A 22,299-nucleotide genomic window follows, 5' to 3' on the forward strand; every position below is an offset into this window, starting at 1 on the left:
ATTGGACACCATGGGCAGAATGTCATTTAATAAGGGAAAGATATAATAAAATAGACAAAAAAGCAGAGGTGGATTCAAATAAACTTTTGCTTCCTATGGTCTAAACTGGCATCAAGCAGGGGCGGTAGCTGAGCAAGCTCTGAAACGAGAGCCAGGGCTGAAGATGAAACAATGGGATATCCACAAAAGCTTGGCATCTTCCTCCCTCTGGAGCACCGGGAAATAAGGGAAATCAGCCTAGTAAATACTCAGGCATCTAGGATCCCAAGAGAACAACATTGGTGCTGGGCTAGTGCAAACTCTAGTACCCAAGATGGCCAGCCACCTTCCAGACCTCAAGCGCCTTCTTCTTCCCTCAGACTGACAGAGATGGCCCAGGGCACTGTACCCTGCCAGCCAGGGCCCCACAGCCAACATGGAGGGCAGAGAGCAGCAGGAGGCCAACGCCCACTTTCCTAACCACCCAAGGCTACCTGCCAACTGACTGCTACCTACTAGCAGGTAAGACCCCAGACCCTAGCAGCCTGCCCCCTGCTAGCAGCCAGCCACTATCCTGAAAGCAAACCAGCTAAAGAGGAAGCCTGGCGACTCCTTATGAAGCTACAGCAACCAGAGCTCCCGAAGGCCCAGAGACCATGGTTCTCACCACCAGAAGATTCCCCACAAGAAACAGAGATTTGTCAGTGGAAATAACATTAAGGGAGGCTCACTACCTTCTACTTGGCCACTACACCCTAAGGACCATAAGACTTGCAGCAAGCATTGACCAAACAATGTCAGTTTGGGGTTTGGCCAGACCTTCAAAAAGGTCATTATAAATTCATGCTCCTGCACTGCACTGGAAGCCTTAAAGCTTAATGTTCGATACCATCTGCTAAAAGGGCCAGGGCAGCTGGGTGAAGCAGTGGAGAGCACACCAGGAATCAGGAAGCCTTGTCTAACTGAATTCAAATCTGGTCTCAGATACCTGCTCACTATGACCCTAAAGAAGTTGTTTAACCCTATTTGTCTCCATTTCCTTCTCTGCCAAATGGGCTGGAGAAGGAAATGACAAACCATTCCAGCATCTTTGCCAAGAAAACCCAAATGGGGTCATGAAGAGTCAGATGCAATTGGAACAAATGAAGAACAAAACCACCACACTCATTGTATTATTCAGCCTTATTTCACTTTCAAGTCTGAATTCCTACTTTATCACCCACTCATACCCTCTGTCTCATTCCAAAAGTAAAGAGAAACAAAACCTATTACCGGCACGTGGAGAGCTTGACTCTGTCCCAGCTGTCCAGATTTCACCCCCTGCATAGTCCACATCCGCAATACTGAGTGTTCCATCATCCACGTAGCCCAGGGCCGCACCTTCTTCATGCCCAGTAACCCCAAGACTAGAGAAGTCATAAACTCTGTAGCTGCCCTGCCCTGGCCCTCAGCAACAGTTCCAAGAGCAGGCCTGCAAGCCGTGGGCTGGGGGGAGGAGGGGAAGTTGCCACACGTTCTCTGGGGAGTTAAAGGGATGACTCAAAGGTGGAGCAGCATCCCGGCTCAGACCCTCTATCCCTGAGTCTCAAACAGGCACTGAGGGGCAGCACCATGTGAGCAGGGCCTGTTGCCAGAGTCCTGGAAAACCAGGCTGTTTGGGGGGACTGGCATCCATGGCAGCTACGGACCTACCAGAGCTTCCAACAGACTAACAAGACAGGAAGAAGCTCTGCTGTCCAAAGTGGGCAAAGGCCCACTTCCCCAAGACCCGATGCTCGCCTTTCCTGCAGCACTCAGCCTACATCTCAGCCTTCGGATTAATTGGTCCAGGAAATCTTGGGATTGTGTCATCATCTTTACCACCTCAGCCCCGCCTGCTGTCCCCAAGGGCAAACAAGTTCTCGAGTGACATCAGTCCCTCTGCCCCCACCCCAGGCCCTTGTGGTTTCTCCATCCCAAGCTTGTTAAATCTCCAAGCCCAAGAGACTCAGAACAGCTTCTCCTCGCCTCCTGCTGCTATCCCTTGGCTCAGCAAGTTTTGGGGGGATGAGAAGAGGCACCTCCCCTTATTATCACGGTGTGCCCTCCTCATCCTGTAGCCTATTTTCTTGTTCATTTTTCTGGCTCAGATCCAAGCTCTACCCCTGGGTAACCTTGGGGGCTCCCCAAGCTAGAGCAGAGTCCCCTGTGAAAGCACCTTCACTGCAGCGGCCCAGGACCCTGGCCTCCCAGTTTGGAGCCGTACTTCTTTACTTGTTGTGCAGTATGGTGTGAGTATACATCAACCCAAGGTACAGGGAGTCAGCACCTCATGTCCTGACCGTTCAGAGTTCAGAAGCATAAAGGCAATCGGGAGCAGTGACTGCCACTGACTCCAAGCTCATCCCCAGACCACAAAGGGCAGCCTCCCTTCTCTCACATGGTCCTTCCTCATCCAGTGGAAACCCTCTAGCTCCTGATTCCCTCATGCCCAAGCCTCAGAACAAAAACCATCTCCCCTCTTTTGTTTCCCAAGCCTCATCCCATCCACCAGTCTCTCCCCAAGGAAGAGTGCCCTCTGCCCTCTCATCCCAGTGGGGCCTTTGGCTGTCTCTTGCTAGGCGATCCCCCTTCGTCAGAGGTCTCTCTTCCTTTCTTGAATTGTCTGGGAGCCGGCTTTCTTTAGAAAACTCTCTCCCTGAACAGCCTGGCAAGCTCCCCTTTTCTCACCCTGTGAGCTTGCCAGGCTGTTCAGGGAGAGAGTTTTCTAAAGAAAGCCAGCTCCCAGACCGGGAGTCCACCTTGCCCATGGGATTCTGCCACACTGTCACTCTCCATCCAGTGCCTAGCTCCATCTTGCTCTGCATTGTGACCTCTGCCCTCATACCTGGAGACTTCAAACACCCCAGGCAATGGCCCCATGGAACCCGGCCTCTCAAACCATCAACTTTCCTGATTTCCAGAAGCCACTCTGAATCCTAATGGCTTATCTTCTGCCACACCTCCTCCTCTCCTGACCCACCCCCCCCACAGACATCATCCCTTCTTCTCCAATCAGGTCTCTGATGGCAGCTGTCCTGGCAACCGGGGAGTAGGCTGTCCCCTCCCTTTCTGTTTCTTTTCCCTTGCCCTCAGGGGCCTGCCCTCTGGCTTCTCCTACCTGTCCAACCAGACCCTGGAGGTCTCCTTGGCTAACTCATAGCACTACCAAGTACAAGTGCCCTCCAAGGCTCTCTTCAGGCTTCTCTCTTCTCCACACACTCTCTCAGATAGTACCATCAGCTCCTGTGAAGGGCAGCTAACTCCCACACCTATAACCAGCCCTCATCTGTCTCCTGACCCCAGTCCTGCAGCACTAAGTGGGCACCTTCATAGACAGCCCCTAGAGGCATCTGAGACTCGGCAGGACTCCGCCTCAATATCCCCCCCAAAAAAAAAAAAAATTGGCCTCTTGCCAACTCTCCTTGTTACTGGTAAGGTACCCATTTATCCAAAAATGGGTCTTTCTTGTTTCTCTCCCTCAGCTTCTCATCTCCTGCACAATCTGCCTTCACTTGGAAGGAAAGGAGGAGAAGGAAGATAAGGACTTAGCTGAATGGTTAGACAGGAAGCAGAACCAAAAGTGCAGAAGCCATGGGACAAGAAATAGAGAGCAAGGAGGAAGCCTCTTAGAAGCCCTGGCTTCCTTCATGACTCAGCCCCAGCGCTGTCTGCTCCGCAAGAACTCTTCCTGATCCCAGCAGCAGCAGCACTCTCCTTCCTCCAAAATGTCTGGGTTTCTTTTCAATGTACTTTGTATTTATTCATCTGTGGACCTCCTCCCTACCCCCCCCAAACACACACCAATGTCAGCTCCTTGAGGGCAAGGCCTTTTATTCTGGGTCTTTCTAGCTGTCACCAAGAGGAGTACCTGAAATACAGAAGGCACTTTATCAATGCCTGTTCAAGTGAACTTTCTGTTTTTCTCCTTCTCTCCTTCCTTCAGTCTCCTCCACAGTGAAATGAGGGGGGGGTCAGACTAGAGGAGCTCTCAGATCCTTTCCTCAGCCCTGAATCTGATTCCTCTGACACCCTGGCACAGGTATCATCATATCATCTACCCTAAAAGCACTGTAAGAACAGTGTGATGGGGGAAGGGAAAAAGGATTTCTGGATATCATTTATAGTTCTTGCTCGTCAACAAGTAGCTCCACAACTCTCTGGTTTTTTTCTGTAAAATACCCCCCACTATAATAGATTGTAGCATCTCTATGCCTCTGCAAAGATTTCAAGAGTTATTGTGGTCATCTCCAACCTACAGGTGATGAGCCTCTTCAAACTGAACTTGACAGGTCTATGTAAGACAAATATCTGATCTGTCTCGTACCTATTGCCTCTCTAACATGGCAAGCCCTAATACAATGGAGGACAGAGTCAGGATCCCAAAAGATCTGGGTAGATGAGCATAATGGCAAGAAAAGATACAAGGTCCTATTCCTGGGTTCAACTGCTGAAAGACATTATGGGGGAAAATGTGGCAAGAAAACAGTCTACGTGAAAAACATTTATAATTTAGTGTATAAGGCATTGTTGGTGGAGTTGTGAACTGAGTCAACCATTCTGGAGAGCAATTTGGAACTGTACATATCCTTTGACCCAGCAGTACCATTACAGGTCTGCATCCCAAGGAAATCATGGAGGGAAAAGAACCCATATGTGCAAAACTGTAGCAGCTTTTTCTGTGGTAGCAAAGAATTGAAAAATGAGTGGATGCCCATCAATTGGGGAATGGTTAAACAAGTTGTGGTACATGAAGGTAATGGAATGTTATTGTTCTATAAAAAATGATGAACAAACTGATTTTAGAAAGGACAGTGATTCAGTGATCCAAAGCAATCCAATAGATTTTGGACAGAAAATGTCATCTGCCTCCAGAAAAAGAACTATGGAGACTGAATGTCAATCAATACATGCTATGTTCACTTCTTTTTTCTGTGTTTTTTTTTTTTAATCTCTTCTAAGATTTTTTTTCCTTTTGTTCTGATTCTTCAAAAAACAATGTATATTAAAAAAAAAAAAAAACAAATTTACTAGAATTTAGTGTAATGCAAGCTCACTATGAGTGAAGAACATGACATGGAGGCCATTTTTTGAATTTGGGTATCTGAATCCTTGAGCATAGGCAGATCCACAATGAGGAAGATTGTCTTCTATCCTGTTCAAACTATAGCTGGAATTCTTTTGTACAGTTTTGAGAGTCATAGTCTAGAAAGGTTTTGGCATACTAAAGCATATGCAGAAGCATTTTCCATGCTGGCAATCAATAAAGTGAGAGACCTGAAAATTATGCCACATAAGCATCATATCAGGAGTTAAATATGTTTTGCCTGAGAAAACTTATAAAAGTTGTACTTGTGATGATAGAAGTCTCTAAATATATGAAGAGTATTATTCTGACTGAATCCACAGGGCAGACTTATTAGCAAAAATATCAGTTGCAGAGGAATATAATTCAGATCCATTTATCAAAAAAAAAAAGTCTTAAGTAACAGAGCTATCCAAATGGATATGAAATAATAATGTCTTCATTTCTCTCCTATAAGAACCCTTAACTCTCTGCACTTTCTCAATCATTCTATAGAAGTCTCCTCTATTCCTGAGTTTCTCACACTGAGAGCACTATCCCTATGATCCCATTTTCTGACTGGCCAGTCCCTCCAAGAACTTCCATTTAAAGGAAAATGCCTGGGCCAGCCACATCTTCATTCCACTCTAGACTCCTCTTGACTTCCCCTACTATTTTCTTACATAACACTTTCCCTCTTTCAGCTTCCTTTCAGGTGCTGTCTTCCCAGACTATAATTTCTAAAGAGCAAAGACTCTCTTTCTGCTTGATTTAACTATATTCTCAGGCTTAGCACAATGCCTGGCACATAGTAGGTACTTAATAAATATTTGTTGATATGACTTAGAAGAGGTTACTTTAAGAAGTACTGAGTACCCAATCACTGAAAGTCTTTGGAGAAAGTTGAAAGATTACTTAGCCAGAATGTTATAAAAGAATTTCCTATTCAGGTACAAGTCCAAGATCCCAGGGCTGCCCTACATACTTGTTGAGGTAACAGAGTAGGACAAAAAAAAAAAAAAAAAAAAAAAAAAAAGGCTTTATATTTATGAATAAAATGGATTTATCTGTGTTGGAGGATGGGGTTGCCGATAGACATACATATATATGTGTGTCTGTGTATATGTGTGTGTGTGTATAAACATATACCTTTTATTATAAATGTATGTTTATATATACATACACACATATATATTTCTGCCAGCTCACCTTATCTGTTTATATGTAACTTCATATAGTTATAGTCACAACTAAGTTACTTTTGTGGGAGTTGCTAAGTATATTATTCTTAATTGTAATTCTAGCTCTTTTGCCTTCCATTATGTGTGTGTATGTGTATAATTTTAGCTCCTTTGCCTTCCATTTTACATATATATTTTCTAAGCCCTCTATTCCTGAATAGTGGTAACTGCTAAACCTGCTTGCAATATTTCCTCCTTGACCAAGGAGGTCAGAATTTTCACTGTAATATTCCTGGGAGTTTTAATTTTGAGATTTCTTTCAAGAAGTTGTCAATGTAGTCTTTAGTTTCTACTTTGTCCTCTGGTGCTAAGATATCTAGGCAGTTTCCCTTTATAATTTCTTTGAAAAAGAGTCGTTCCTGGAACTATGCTCAAAAAAAGTTATCAAACTATCCATACCCTTTGACACAGTGGTGTTTCTACTGAGCTATTTTCCAGGTTAGCTGTTTTTTCTAAATTTCACATTTTCTTCTATTTTCTGACTTTGTTTTATTGCTTCTTGATGTCTCATCAATTCATTAGCTTCCACTTGGCTGATTCTGAATTGTAAAGAGTTAATTTTCTTTAGTGAGATTTTGTACCTGTATTATCATTTGAGCAAATCTGAATTTTAAGAAATCATTTTCTTTGGTATTTTTTGGTACTTCTTTTACCAAGTTGCTGATTTTCTTTTTATGATATTCTTTCATAACTCCCATTTTCCCCAGGTTATCATTTGCCATTCTTAGTTAATTTTTAAATCATTTTTTCAAATCTCTTTAATTCTTCTCTAGCAATTCTTGTTGATCTTCTGTCCAATTTTCACTTTTCTTTGAGGCCTTGCTTATAGTTTTTATGGTTCTTCTTTTGTTGTTTGCTCATTTTTCCAAACTCCTCGTTGACTAGATTCGTGTTAGAATTTTTTTCTTTTCCTCCTTGGGGCAGATGTCTAGCTTCTGTCTGTTGTGCTCTTCTGAGGCTTTCACAGCTCAGTCTGGTGGCCTCTAAATAAGTTCTATGCTTCCAAAGTAGTGTGATCTGAAGAGAGAATTGTTGGTCTGGTGACCAGAGCTCTGCTGGTCTTCATTGTGTACATTTCTCATCCAGTCTGAGTCTGCTGGGTTATGTGTGGTTTTCTCTAGCCTGCTACCAGACTCAGTCACACAGTTCACTGGCAACTTCTACAGGTTCTGGTTTTATGTCCTAGTTTATTCCACAGCATGATTATACGTGAGGCTAAAGGTTAGAAATGAGTTCTATGTTTTGGGGCTCAGTGCCACACAGCTATGGTTCTGGAAACTGTTCCTCCTCATACAGCATGGACCCCTTCTCCCTCATGTCTGGTCCCCTCTGCTCTGGAATTGCACCTGGAAGTGGATAATGGTTGAAAGTGATGCCAAATGGCACCCATTCTTGCACCCAGGGATGAAAAAGGGACGCCCTGGATCTTCCTGCCCAGATGTTGAACCCCCTTCCTAACTATGGACAACCACTGCTGCTGCTGCTGCTGCACTCTTGGCCAAGCCAATCCCAATGTCTATAGACCTCTTTGTCTATTTTCTTATGCTGTCTTGGACTGAAAAAAAACAATCCTCTGTGACTCTTAAGTGATTTTCCTGATCAGCATTTAGTCTGATACTGTATCAGTCATTGCAGGGGAGGGTGTGAAGGAGATAAAGCAAACTATTAGCTCTCATGCTGCCATTCTGACTCGATTTCTCCACAACTCAGGTGTTCATGCAACTAGCTATGGGGACAAGGTCAATTTAAAGTCCATGCTTAATCCAAAAACCTTCCTCAGTTTTTACCTGGTCCCAAATTAAAATTTGACACAGTATAAAATTAACTGATTTTAGTTTTTTATTTTCTTGTGAAGGGCCAATTAGTCTAGTCAAATGCAGACAGAATGTCCAATGAATGACAACTGACAAATATAACTATAATGATTAGTATAATTATATGCTATAAACCAGAATAGCAGGACCAGAGAAAGTTCACAGATGTTAAATTATAGGACATAAGTATACTGAATATAACCTATATAACCAAAGCCTCAAGATGCGAATGAAAATAAAACTCTTATCAGATTGGTGAAGAATGTTGAACAGCATAATTGAAATGTCAAAAGATGACATTGGGAGTTACAGTTCTAACTCTATCTCTACCTGAGTCACTCAGCTTCTTGCTGCCCCTTGGCGACCTTCCTCAAAACCTGCGAAGTTCCTTGGTTGGACAAAGTCCATTGAAGACATTTCCATCTTTGACAACTAACTCCTGTAGTCTCCTGATGAACTCTGCATCTATGTCCATTGCTATACAGACACAGAGGTAAATGAAGGAAAAACTCTTTGCAAGACCTTTATCAAAAGAGGTGTTTTCTTCACACTCTCTGGAGGACTGAGCACCTCTAAGATAGGACTGACATGTCAAGTTACAAAAAGTCCAGTTCTGAAAACTATACTATTTTGGCTTTCAATTAGAATCTCACCAATCCTATAAACTCAACCAAAAAAAAGTTATATTAATGTAAACAAAGGGCACGTGTTGAATAATCAGCAAAAAAGTTCCTCTTCCTCTAGTCTAAGACAGACGAAGTCAAGAAAAAAAATATAAACAGTTCAAAACATTTATGCTACCAAAGAGCTCTCAATTTTGTTGATAAGTTCCACTCAAAGGCCAAGAAAACTGAATTCTGGGGCAAATGATGAATAATGAAGGAGGGAAAAGAAGAGGGAAAAAAGCACTAACACAGCACCCACCATGTGCTGTAACTTTGTAAACATGATCTCCTTTGATCATATGGAAGATGTCATTCAGAAGGCTGAACTTGGGAAACCCCTCTAAAAAGCCAGAATCTTTCTTCCTCCATTGAATAACCTCAATAAATCCTATGTCAGCTAGGCCTGGATGTTAATGATCCATTCATTTAGAATTTTCCCACAGAGAAATCAAAATTCCACTGCTCTCTCAACTAATGAAATCACCTAAATTAGATGTTAAAATATCATGAGACATGGCTATTGAGGATCTGCCTTATTAGCTATAATCACAAAGCATACTCTGTGTGTGTGTATACCTATGATTACTAAGAAAAGTATAACTTTTCTTGCCAGTATCAAGCTCCAAACAGGAAGGCAGCCAACGCCCAAAGTTCTGCTCTAAAAACTCCCAGTTTTTAACCTAAAATCTGCAAGGTGCTCTTCCGTGATGGTGACCCTTAAGAGACTACTGACCACAGCCAATGAGGAGAGGCCAAAGGAGAGCCATTCAGAACCTCTACTGGAAGACTGTTTGGCAGTAAGGGAGGTCAGCTGCCTGCGGAGAGTTCAGCCCATAACAAGTGTCAGAACATCTGACATCACAGGGACTGAACTCCCAGAACAGTGCCTGACAAATCTGTTTTTAGATCTTCTGAGATAAGACAAGGAAAGAGACTGAGCCAATCCACACCGTCATAAAGGAACTAAATCTCAGAACAATGAACACAACAGAGACTTGAACCAAATAGAGCCAAAAACTGAAATAGTAGTAAACTGCCAAAGTACAAGGTTACAGATACCGTCTTTTACAATGATTTTTTGCTTTCCCACATTTTCTTCCTTCTGTTTATGTTTAGATATTGACAACAGAAGCTTTAAATATCTGTTTTAAATAAAACAAACCAAATTACTTCTGGATCCTTAACAATACAAATATTAATTTTATTGAACCTTTTTGAGATTTAGTTAAAACCAGAATTCGGTCTGTGTGCTTCCTAAAGTTACCAAACTGAATCAAAATACTTCCTGAACAGGTGCATCACTCAGTTCAAAGCAGTGGTTTGTCAATCCAACAATCAAAGAGGAAGGAGATTTCTTAGAAAAGGGTGAGCCAGAAGAAAAGAAAAGAAGACCATGAAAGATAGGGTACATAAGGTGCTACACTTTTTCACTGTAAAGCCTCTTCAAATGTTCCCTGGATCAGGGTTTGTTTCTGTTATATAGGTTTAAAAAAATAATAATAAAACAAAACAAAACCCTTGGCTCAAACTCTAGCTCAGTCATCAAATGGCTGTGTGACAACACCAAACTGCAGAAATACTGACCTGCACTTGTAAAGAGAGTCTCCTCATCTGGGAGTCCCTCATATCAATGAAATGACAAGCAAGACTTTACTGTAGAGGGCTGAAACTCTGAAAAGGTATGCTTGAATTAGACAGCAGAACACTTAATTCAATGTGAGATAATGGCTCTATATACACATATTTAGATAAGATGGCAATGTGATGGCTCTCCTCACCAAAGGTGCTTGCTGAATGTTTGGTGGTGAAATAACTGTGGCAAGGATTGGAGAGCTAGGGGAGAGAAGTCAGACGCCCTTGGCTGCAGGATGAGGAGGAAAGAGGCTGGGAGTTCTTTGGCAAACTGCATGGCAGCTTGCCTGCCTCCTTCACTTCTCCCTCTCAAGACCAATGACTTTGACTGATCCTAACTCTGGCAAATCCTGAGGCCTTCCAGGGAGCTAGTCTGGACATTATACTCTACTTTTTATATATGCAAACATATTTAGAGTTGGGTGAGAAGAGATAAAGAATCACACAATTAAATATTTCTCATTATCAAGGTTTATCAATTTGCCAATGATAAAGAAAAATTTCTGAAACCACAACAAAAATGTGGCTCAATCCACTGCTTTCCCAATATTTGAATTTGAGTTCACTGTCAAAGGACAGGCCCAGCTAATTCCTGATGATAAGACACTACAGATAGTAAACTGGTTATTGCTATTTGTCCTGCATTCTCAAAGAGGACCATGATGTCAGGAAAGTGATGCCATGATTTGCGAGTGAATTAAAGTGAGGGAGGCTGTGCAAAGTCACCAGCCTCACTTTCCCCTCCCAAGACATCTGGATCCAATGACAAAATAGAGAGCAGGATGAGTGGAAGTGGCCCCCGATGCATTGGGAGACGTTGTGCATTTTTGTGCCATTTTGTGATTTAAGAGTAGGTATAAATGAGGCAAAGGATAGCTTCTTTTCCCTGGTTTGATATAGAGACAGACATTCAGACAGAGACCAGAGAGACAGAAGGATTACATATCTCAAACTATCTGGAAAGCCTGGAAGACCCTCAGGGTTTCTGGCCAAAACAGAAACAATTGCTATTTACTTTCACTCTTAGCCAGCTGGGCCTAAACAATGACTAAGTGGGTTGGGCTAGGATTTATTCTTAGCCAATCAATAAGAGCCAGAGTGATCTCGATTTAAGGCGTAGTCCTTTAGCCCTTAAACCCCAAGATATCAAGAGGTTTCAGAGAATCGGGAAGAACACCAGCAGGCAACGCCCATTCATTCAAATAGTAATATATTAAGGGCCTGTAAGAGATAAGGAAACTTTTTAAAGGAACCCATTAAATTATATTAAATTATAATAGAAGAAAATTAGTCAAAAATATCAAGAGTCTGCTAACACTTCTGCTGACAAAGTAATAGAATTATCTACCATCTTCCCACAAAAAGTTCAGCTTTTATCATATTATATATATGAAAAGAAGAAAACCCACTTGAATGTAGACTATGAAAAGAAAACCCACTTCAGTGTAGACTGTGAGAATTCAACAACACTAGATCAACTACCATCAAAAGATGGTTTGCTGATATAATTTCTTATTGAGCATGAACTATTATTAAAAGTCAAAAATACACTTTACAAAAGAGATGAATCACATTAAATTTAAATAATGAATAAGAAAATATTATCCTTTTCAATTTGGATTTATAGTAGGTATTTAGTACTTCTGGTCATTAAACTCATTTGGACAACCAAATAAACACATCAGACAAATGGTCGTGATTCTTAAGTTTCCAGACACCAGAAAGGAGTGGCAGCATCCAGTGACAAAGGAAGACTTGCCTATTACACTCACTGTAAATCTGAAGCAAAGGAAGTTGACTCCTCAAACTCTCAATTTTTCACCTATAAAAGGTAGATGTTGGACTAAACTATCAATTAGCTCCTCTAGGGGAGTAAAAAGTTCCCAACTTAAGGATCAGTAGGACCTTGGCCTCTGGTTTCTCCCCATGTCCAAAGCTTCCAATATTTTCTTCTCAGTTTTTCAGAAGTTACTATGGCAAATGAACTGTTGTAGTACTCTGGAAAGCCAAGTAACACCTTGGAACATGTTTAAAGCTAGGGGTACAATAATCAAAAAGGAAGTCAGCGTTTACCAGCTCCTGCAAATTCTTAAGAGCATGTCAATCTCCAGACCTAAATAATACAGCTTACAGGAAAAGAAACCGCAAATGAATCAGGGAATAGGAGCCCTGAGAAGATAGCACTTTGACCTGAATTTGTAGAGGGATAGGAAAGAAAGCATGAATAGGTTTTCTTTTACCCTGAAAAGATCTGGCCAACAAAAACTTCAATCATTCAATCTGTCATCAATCTGTTGGTCCAGCCCTTCAAGAGAATGGCCCTTCTCTACAGGAAAAGCTCTTTTCCAGAAACATTAAACAAGGATCTGAATCAAGGAGAAATGTAACTGGCATTTAACTGGGATGAGGGGGCCCTGCTGTAACATGAAGGCAGAGATATAGGTTTTTTCACAGCAGAGACTGGAAACCAAGAAACTGGGAAAATTGGCAGAATGTTGTTCTTGCCAAAGAAGTGACAGAATCAACTGACTCCCGTTGTGTTAGCATTTGGATTGTCATCTGAAGACTGGCACTATTCCCTTCTTTGGTCTGTCACACAAGTCAAGGGTTGATGGAAAGTCAGTTTATTAAAAGACATTCACTTTTCAGTATCTACTATTTTCCCCAAAGACCAGAGTAGAAAGTAATGATGCTTAACCTCTCTAAAGAGCTAACCCAAACTCCTTTGGGCAAAGGATCCTCTTATCAAAATCCACAAACAAAATCAGAGGAGGAAGTTCCTTCAGGTTCTTGACTTTGGTGTGAATCTCTTATAAAGTCCCAGGACCCTTTATTTTCAAGGTTCCAAAATATTCAACCCAAACAATATACTCAATAAAACACAGAACTATCACTAATTCTGGTAATACAGGGGACAGTGTTCTGGAATTCCTAAGAGGTACTAAAGGGCTAGGAACTCCAGATTACCACCCATCAATAGCATCATCACTGGAGAACACTGCCCATATGTGGACGAAGAATTGGGGTTTATTCAGAAGACAAAGAATCTATTAACAGAGCTCAGGCATTAACTCATATCAACATAGCAAATAGCCATCCTAAGCAGCCACAGTTGCTCAATTGTGAACTAACTAAATATATCAACAAAGAGTTTTCAAAAATAAAAATCTTGAAGTTGGTCTAAAGAGATCTTAGTCAAAAGTTTCCTATAAACATAATATGACCAAAAATGATTTTTTTCTACATTGCTGCACATGAATAATAAGATTTCTTAAAAATCAATCTCTTTTGAATTCCTATGAAATTATAAGCAGTGAAATTTAGCCAACAATGAGCGTTACAGGATAAACTTGCTGCTCTTGGATTCCTGGATCTAAGAGGAAAAATAGAAACCCTGATCCTCACTTTGGCTTCTTGAGCAGGTACTTACTTCAAGGGACATGAAGTTTAGCAGACAGGAAGGAGAAAGAAACAAGCATTTATTAACTATCTACTATGCTAAGTGCATTACAAAGATGATCTCATTTGATCCTCACAAGAACTCTGGTAGATAGATACTATTATTATCCCCATTTTACAGATGAGCTATCTAGGGCAAAAGGAGAATAAGTGGCTTGCCCAGGGTCACATAGCTAGAAAGTGTTTGAAATGACCTTTGAACTCAGGTCTTCCTGACTCCCAACCCAGTGCTCTGTCCACATTGCATCTTCTTCTCTAAAGAATAATAATTCTCTCAAGAATGAATAAACAGGGGCAGCTGAACAGTGGAGAAAGCACAGGCCTTGGGAAGCTCAAAAGTAGTCTTAGATGTTTATTAGCTGTATGACCATGGATAAGGAAATTAACCCTGAGAGAGAGGGAGAGGTGGGGAAACAGAGGAAAGAAGGGAGTCAGGAGAAGAAGAGAAAGAGAAAGAGAGAAAAAGAGAGAGAGGAAGGAAGGAAGGAAGGAAGGAAGGAAGGAAGGAAGGAAGGAAGGAAGGAAGGAAGGAAGGAAGGAAGGAAGGAAGGAAGGAAGGAAGGAAGGAAGGAAGGAAGGAAGGAAGGAAGGAAGGAAGGAAGGAAGGAAGGAAGGAAGGAAGGAAGGAAGGAAGGAAAGGATGGAGGGAGGGAGGGAACGAACTCTACTGTTCTTTTTTCACTTCAGAATAAGTAGGAAGTGACAGTTATTGACTGGCTTCCACCTCTCTGAATCCCAAGCTACCTTATTGCAAGCACCATCTCCCCCCCACATGAGACCTTTCCTGATACTCCAGCTCTTACCTAGGGCCAGCTCCCTCAGGCAGTGAAGGTATCTTTCAATCTCCCAAGCCTATACAGGTCGGGCTGTACATCCTTAGTCAATGCTTGTAGATTCACTGCACCCTTACTATGGCAACCTGATGAGAGAAATTCACAGTTCCAAACTCCTCTCTTTCCAAGAGGTATCAGGTATTTGTACTTGAGGAAAGATGATTTGCTATGACAAGTCTTAAGGGCTTCCACTTTTCCTTCATTACATAAGGTAACCTCTCAGAGATGGAAGCAAAAAGAGAAAAAGTCTCTGTCCCCTAACTTGTTTTTATCATCATTAAATGATGTGAGCAGCACTGAAAAAGCCTAGTGATTTCCCTTTTCTTCAGGAGCTAAAAACTAACTCCTACCAAGAACAGAGAAGCACAGTCAGTCACATTTCAACATCAATTGACTTTACCACGACTATCTCAGATTCTTTAAACTAATATGACACACAGAGAAGCAGGCAGATTTCAAGAACAGTACTTCAAACATGGGAAAAGCCAGCCAGGAGAGTCTGTGAGAATGACAGCTGGAAACCTCGAAGGAAAGTTTACCAAACAACTGAGCCGTGACAGGGAGAGAGTGACAGGAGGGGACCGTAACGCACGAATTTGAGATCAGTCTGTCAGAGGGGCTATGAAAAGTACTTTATTTAGCTCATGGGTCAGCACAAAGCCCAGCTGTTTCCTGGACACTGACACCAGCATCTGCAATGCTGACAGATCCTGACATACTGAACAGAAAACACCTCCTTTCTCTCAACCTTGCTGCTCTGCAGAAATTGTCCTAGCTACCCACTTGTCAACTAAGTCACCTTGATCTTCTGCCTCTTCCTGTGCCCACTGATCAAATCCGTTTATTACTCCACCAACAGCCTTCGCCACCTCAAGCACAGACTACTGACACTGCTCGCCTCCAGCTTCATCCCCACCCATCCTACAGCTCAGCTGGTGAAGAACTAGCTTCCGGGAAAATAACACTAACTTTTCTTCCCTGATCAAAAACCTCTGATTCCTCTCCCCCAACTAACAACTTCTCTTCAGACTCCTCCCTCTTTATGCTTTTAAGCCACCTTTCTAATCTTCTCTCCAACAGCTCTCTTTCATATAACTCTTTCTTCACTAAGCAAAGCAAATGACTGTCCCCAAATATTCTGCATTTTCCCGTTTGTTTGCATACATTTAAAACAGCCTCTACCTGCTGCGGGTTACATAACCACAGCTGATCCTATCAGGAAGGGAACTCAAAGATCCTCTAAGCCAGTTCTTGTCTCTCAGAAATCTGAGTCTTTCCAAGTTGTCAAAGCCAGTAGGAGACAGAGCTGGAACTCTGACTCAGACCTTCCAGCTTATGTCTTTTCATTGTTCGTTTATTTCTGCCCATTTAACCTGTTCTCCCTCGAAGGATGTTGTATAGAAGTTCTCCTTCCTCAGATTCCGAAGTCCTTAGCTCTGACAGATGAGAGGTGCAGATAAATGTTCCCAGAAGAATCCAAATGCTCTTGCCAACAGAATTTCATCAGATATTCTGAGCAAGTGACCGGCTCCTGGAAAAGTCACCTCAGTCTCACGGACAAAAGAGGAAACAACTGAGAAGGGATTTCTGCACCCAGTGCTTTAAACATGGTATCTGCCCGTGACCCAGGAATTACCTGCCAGTCTCTGAAGGACAGACCGCTCTGGAGGGGCTGATAACCAGTGGGGTTATCACAAGCGGAATACTTTCAGACAGAAAGTGAGGTTGCTCGATGTCATTTACCCCCAAGTAGTCATGGCAGAAAAAAAGGCACCAACCCTTTTCCACAGTCCATTAACAAGCATTAATTCAGACCCCCTGTACTGACAGCAGGACACAAATATAAAAGTGGAGCTGCCCTGGAGGAACTCTTCCCCTAACAAGAGGAAAGCACCCACTAGGCAGGTATATGAAAACCACATCAATGATGGAGAGCAGGTGGCCTTTGAGGGGGAAGGCACTGGGACAGGGAAGAGCAGGCGGCTAGAAGGGCCTCAGGCAGAGGAGGGACCCAGAGGCAGAGCATTGCAAGGGGGGGGGAAGCAGCATTCTAGATGTAGGGAAGCATCCCGAGAAAGGTCCTGAAGGCCGGGCCAACATGAAAAGTGTGTCCCGGGCCAAATGTGCCCACGAGGTCAGGCTGCAGACACGCTAATGGGAGTCACGGGCCTGCTCAGGCGAGGTAGCCAGATTCCAGACCAGGAAAGTCCCTTTAGTGGGTCCATGGGAATGGCTGGGAGGAGAAATTCAGGACGGCCCCCCCGGAAGAGTCCATTAGGCAGGCAGGGGAAGGACCAAGGCCTGAAATGAGGTGGCGGCCGTGGGTAGATGTGGTGGAGCTTTAAGAACCACAGGGTGTGGATAGTGGTCAAAGTGAGACACCAAGACTGGAAGGCAGGGGGCGGAAGGACAGCCATCCTCCTCAGGAGGAGTGTCCCAGTCTGGAGGGAGGCCAGCCCCCAAACTAGCAAACGGGGGCACATGAATCCTCCCAAGGGGGTACACAGGCTACAGCAAAACCAGGATCAGAGATGGAGACCAGAGAGACGCGCTTATTAAGTACCCACTGTGTGCCAGGCACTGTGCTAAGCACCTACAACTATTCTCTCATCTGATCCTCACAACCACCCTGTGATGTCCCATTTCACAGATGAGGACACTGAGGCAAACAGAGGTTAAGGCACTTGCCCAGGTTCACCTGAAGTTGGATTTACACTGAGCGCTTTCCTGACTGTCCCGGTACCACCGGCTGCTCCAGCAACTGGAAGGAGCCTTAAGGATTCAGATGTTAGGGTCCTACTGACAGCCCAAGAGCTCCAACAGGGAAGCGCCAGCCCCAAGCCCAGGACTGAGCCAAAGCCCAACGAAATCTTGGCCTCTGGGCCACGGCAGGTCCCCAAGCCCACGGGGGGCTCTCTAGCTCACAACAGGCCCCCCACCCTGGTCCAACAGCTCTCAGATAGTGACTTCAGAGTTCTATAAAGAGACCATGAGACCCTTTGGGAGCCATCTAAGAACATGGGGGAAGGAGAAACGAAAAAGCCGCTTGCACAAATGGCAGGAGGCAGGAAGAGCTGACTACTGCGGGCTGTTCCTGTTTAACAAGGTGGGGAAAAGGCTGAGATCTCAGGGAGGAGGCTGCCCCCAACCCCTGCCTGTGACAGCCCCCATGGGCAGGAGCCGGCACCCCCAGGCACCTGCCGCTCCTGCCAAGACAAGGTCAAAGTACTCCTGGGTCCACAGGTGACCAGCTGATAAAGCCAAAGAAAGAGAAAGGTGGGAAATGACTGGCAGGCTGGCGTGGAGCCCTCAGGGAAAAGGGGACATAGGGGACAGCTCCTGAGGGCAGGGCTGTACGGGCACTGGGGGGCCTGAGCCCAGGAGGAAGGTCCGGCAAGAGCCAAAGGCAGGGGAGAAAGCCGAGAGGCCCCGGGAAGCCCACACTCCAGGCAGCTTCTCTCCGAGGAGGGACGAGCCTTTTCTGCGTGCCCACCTCCCCGGGCAGCACCGGCCCAAGGGCTCCATGACCAAACTCTGGAATGGCCGAATTCTGAAGGGAATGCGACGCTGGGGGTGAGACGGGTACTGGAGAGGCGCGGATCTGGGCTGCTTCTTGGGGAAGGAGAGACCCCGATAAAAGCGGCTCATACCCCATGCTGAGGGAGCTGAGGAGCAAATGGGACCCCTCAGGGAGTGGTCCTGGAGAAGTCACTGGCCCAGAGCAGCCTCAATTTCCCCACCTGTACAACGAGACAACAAAAACTCTCCCACCAGATCCCACCGGATCCCACGAGACAGACATCCAGCTCTTTGCAAAGCTTAAACTGATACATCAAAGCCAGGTCCCTGACTCTAACTGGGGAGGGGGGAGAGAGGCCTTCCCCTAGGCCAGAGAGGCCCATCCTGGCTCCACAGGTGGGGGGGGTCCTCCAAGGGAGGACGGCACTAACTCCCCCACTCCCATCCCCCCACACCCGTCCCCAGCACGGGGGTCTGCCCTGAATTTGCCGAGGGCTTCTTGAAGAAGCCAATCTCTGGAAGGGCCTGAGGTTCAGAGGGGAGGAATCCCACTGAATGCAGCCACGGCGACCCCTCCCAAAGGGACCCTCCTTACTCTCCAAAAGAGCTGGGGGGAGGGTGGCCTTCTAAGGGAAGGGAACCCGAACCTGGAAAAGTCTCACCCAAGAGGGGCCAGGCTGTGAGGGGAGGGGCTCATCCTGGGGAAGGGGCCGTGGAGCCTCCTGGGAAGAGAGTGGAAACCCTGGGGGGGGGGCATCTCCCTGCTGGGGGAGCCGGACTCCCCAGGAGCGGAAGCTTTTCTGGGGAAGCCTGGGTGAGGCAGGGAGAGGAAGGGCTCCTCCTCCCAGGAGCCCAACGAGGGCCAGGCCGCAGCCCGGCCAAGGGGTCACTCCTGGGCAAACAAAAACCTGGGGGCTGGGGGGGGGAGACGACTCTCAGGGAGAGGAGGGGGGAGGGAAGGAGGCCATGGGGCGGGGTAGGACCCTGTGACACTTCCTCAATGGGGGCCCTGCTCCTGGGGAGGAGGAAGAGGGAGGAGGAAGGGTGCCGAGCCAATGGAAAGGAGCCTAAGGGGGAGGGGGCAAATCCGGATGGGGGAAGGGTCCTGGACAAGAGGGAGGGTCAGGCCCTGGGGGAGGACAAGGTCTGACTGAGAAGGGCACCTCATTCTGGGGGGAAGGAAGAGAGGAGGCAGGGCCGGTGGGAAGGGGGGGCGGTCCTGGGAGGAGGGGACAGGCCCTTCTTTGAGGGGGGAGGGGTCCTGACTGTAGTGGAGAAATGTGGGTGGCAAAGAGGTGTCTGGGGAGGTGTGGGAGCCCCTACCTGGGGTCAGAGGTCACTTGCAGAAGGGGCAAGCAGGAGGACAGAGGATGTGGGTGGGCAGTCTCTCCTGGGAGGGCGCTAGCCTTGGGGAAGGAGAAGGTCCAGCTGGGAACTGGGCTCGGAGGAGGAGTGAGTCCTCCCTGAAAGTGGGGGGCGGTCAGGAAGGGGGCTGGGGGCAGAGGTGGCTCTTGGGAAGCCTTGCTCTCTGGGGGGGGGGTCTCTCCTGCGGAGAGGGCCCTGCTGAGGGGCTGGGGCAGGAGTCAGGGGGTCACTCCTGGAAGGGGCTCCCTCCAGGGAACAAGTGTAGTAAAAGAGGAGGGGGACTCTGATGGGGGTACCCCCTTAACTCTCACTCTCTGGGGCTCTTGCCATTTCCGAGGTCTGGTTCTGGGGGTCCTGCACTTTGGGGGTGTCTTTTTCTTGGGGGGTGCTCCACTTCTAAGGGTCTTGCTCATGGGGGCTCCCTGGTGAGGTGGTCCCCCGGGGAGTCCTGAATGAGGGGCGCTGCGGGGTGTAGAAGGGGAGGGGGCGTGACCGGGCCATGGGTCCTATCTCCGGGGGCACTCCCTCTGGGGGTGGGCGTGACCCCTGGGGCCCCCCCAGCGCAGGGGGAGACTCTCGGCGGAGGGAGAAGGGGGGAGGGCAGGCCCCCCTGAGGCGGGACGGGCCCCTCGGCACTGGGGGCGGGGTGTGACCCCCGAGCACTGTTCCCCCTCTGCTGGGGACTCCCTCTCCGAGGGGGGCAGGGCGCGGCCCCGGGGCACAGAATGAGGGGGCGGGGCGCGACCCCCGGGCACCGTCCCCCCCTCTCCGGGGGCTCCCCTTTCCGCGGAGGGACCGGGCGTGACTCCCCCTCCCCCCTCGGGCACTGCCTCTCAGGCTCCGCCGTCGGGGTCTGGGGAAGGCGGGGCGGCCCGGCCCGCCCTCCTCCGGCCCGCCCCCGGTCCCGGCCCCGGCCCGGTCCGGCCCGGTTCGCTACCTGAGCGTGGGCCCGATGCAGGCCGTGTCCGTGCTCTCGATCTCCCGCAGGATCCGCTCGTGCTCCGCCGCCGTCTCCAGGCTCTCCGCCTCCGCCATCTTCCCCCGCTCCATGAGCCGGGCGCCTGCCCCGCCCCGCGCCGCGCCGCCGCTCCCGGCTCCCCGACCTCCCTGCGCCCGCTGCCTGCGCTCGGACCCGGCCGCAGCCTCGCCGCCTCAGCCGCCTCAGCCGCCTCAGCCGCCTCAGCCGCCTCAGCCGCCCAGCAACGACCCCGCCCCCGTCACGCCCCCGGGCGTCAGCGCGCCCCAGGCCACGCCCAGCGCCGCGCCGCGCGCGCTGCCTGCCGGGAATTGTAGTTCTCGCTCTCCTCGCCCTCGGGGGATGGGAACGGACGCCCTGGAGCTAGGACGGACCTAAGGTGCCGCCCTACGCCACCCACTCTTTGGGTGGAAACCGAGGCCCAGGGGAATGAAGGGGCTTCTCCAGGGCCTCCCGAACAGACGGCGCCCAGATTCCGGGGCACTTAGCTGGGTGCTCCTAGCGAAGCCCTCCAAGGAGACTGGAAGCTCCCTGAGGGCAGGGCGGACCTCCCTCCCTTCCCTCCCCTCCGCGCTTAGCCCATCCCTGGTGCATGTAGGGGCCCTAGAAAAGCTTGTTCATTGGGTGACTGATGAAGTGGGCGTGGCTGAAAGTGGCCAATAGGTTCGTGCATTCGTGCTGTCCTGGATAGGGACATTTAGAGATGGAGAAACTGAGTGCGAAAGGAAGCTTGTGAAGAATCCCCTCAGTCCCTCGAGACCCAACTCCTCCCGTACCCCCTCTCCCTCCTCCACCCACTGCCATTGACCTTGAACAAAACCCTCCACCTCCGGACATTTTCTCCCGCTCCCTCCTCTCTGCTAAAATCCCGTCGTCCCCCACGCCCCTTCCCCGAACCACGTGGAGTGCGAGATCTGGGTTTTTGTTTGTTTTCACTTATGCCCGATGCCGGGCCGGCGTAGAGACTTGTGGACAGTGACAAGAAGTAGAGTTTGGGTTTGTCTGTGACTCCCGGTCACGTTTCCCCTCTGCCCCTCCGCCTTCTTCCATTTTCCCTCAAAATCTACTGTTTTCTTTTGGCCTAAGAACTGGAAGGCCTTTGTGGAAGGAGTCATGTGATCCAACCTTTTCATAGACAAGGGAGGAAACCGAGGTCCAAACTGCGTAAGGGCGGCGTCCGAGGGCACGGAAACCGGCCGGCCCGCGCCCAGCGTAAACCCAACGTGGCCGCGGTCTGGGCCGCAGCCTCGGGGGCTGGGGGAGACTTCGGGAGGCACAGACCTAAAAGGGGAAAAGCATCTTTATTTCAACGGAAGCGATTTCCCCGGTGACCCCGCGTACGCTAAGTTCTGCATTTAAACAATTAGCTGAGGAGGCAGCAGAATGTCAAGGAGGCTTCGATACAAGCGGGGCTCCGGATCTAAACAGTGCAAATCTGAGCGCGGCTCTGACCGACAATCTCGTCTTCTATAGAGATCACACCTCCGTCTCACTCACGTGACCCCGAACCAGGGACACTGTCTCCAGGCTCGGTCCGAGTCTGGCAGCGCTCGCCGTTAAGCTCCAGGCCTTTCCCGCCGCTGTGAGCGCTCATTTTAGGCACCGTTAAACCGAGCTGGTCAGTGTCCACAAGCTAATAATCCCGCAGAGACAAGAAATCCGTCAGCCGGGCCGCCGGCTCTCCCGCCGTAGAGGCTTTCTTTGGTCCTCCCTGCATGCTCCTCGTGGCTCCC

General features: G+C 47.5%; 1 protein-coding gene across 1 annotated transcript in view; it reads right to left on the reverse strand.

Annotated features, from left to right (window-relative positions):
- EXOC6B (exocyst complex component 6B) overlaps window positions 1–20,758 on the reverse strand; it is a 509,545-nt gene extending 488,787 nt beyond the window's left edge. Inside the window, exon 1 of the mRNA XM_074285536.1 lies at window positions 20,528–20,758. Coding sequence (XP_074141637.1) covers window positions 20,528–20,640 — 113 coding nt within the window. The 5' untranslated portion in view covers window positions 20,641–20,758. The remainder of the gene's footprint in view (window positions 1–20,527) is intronic.
- Between the last annotated feature and the right edge of the window lie 1,541 nt (window positions 20,759–22,299).

Source organism: Sminthopsis crassicaudata, chromosome 2, assembly GCF_048593235.1.
Source record: "Sminthopsis crassicaudata isolate SCR6 chromosome 2, ASM4859323v1, whole genome shotgun sequence".
Classification (NCBI taxonomy): Eukaryota; Metazoa; Chordata; class Mammalia; order Dasyuromorphia; family Dasyuridae; genus Sminthopsis; species Sminthopsis crassicaudata.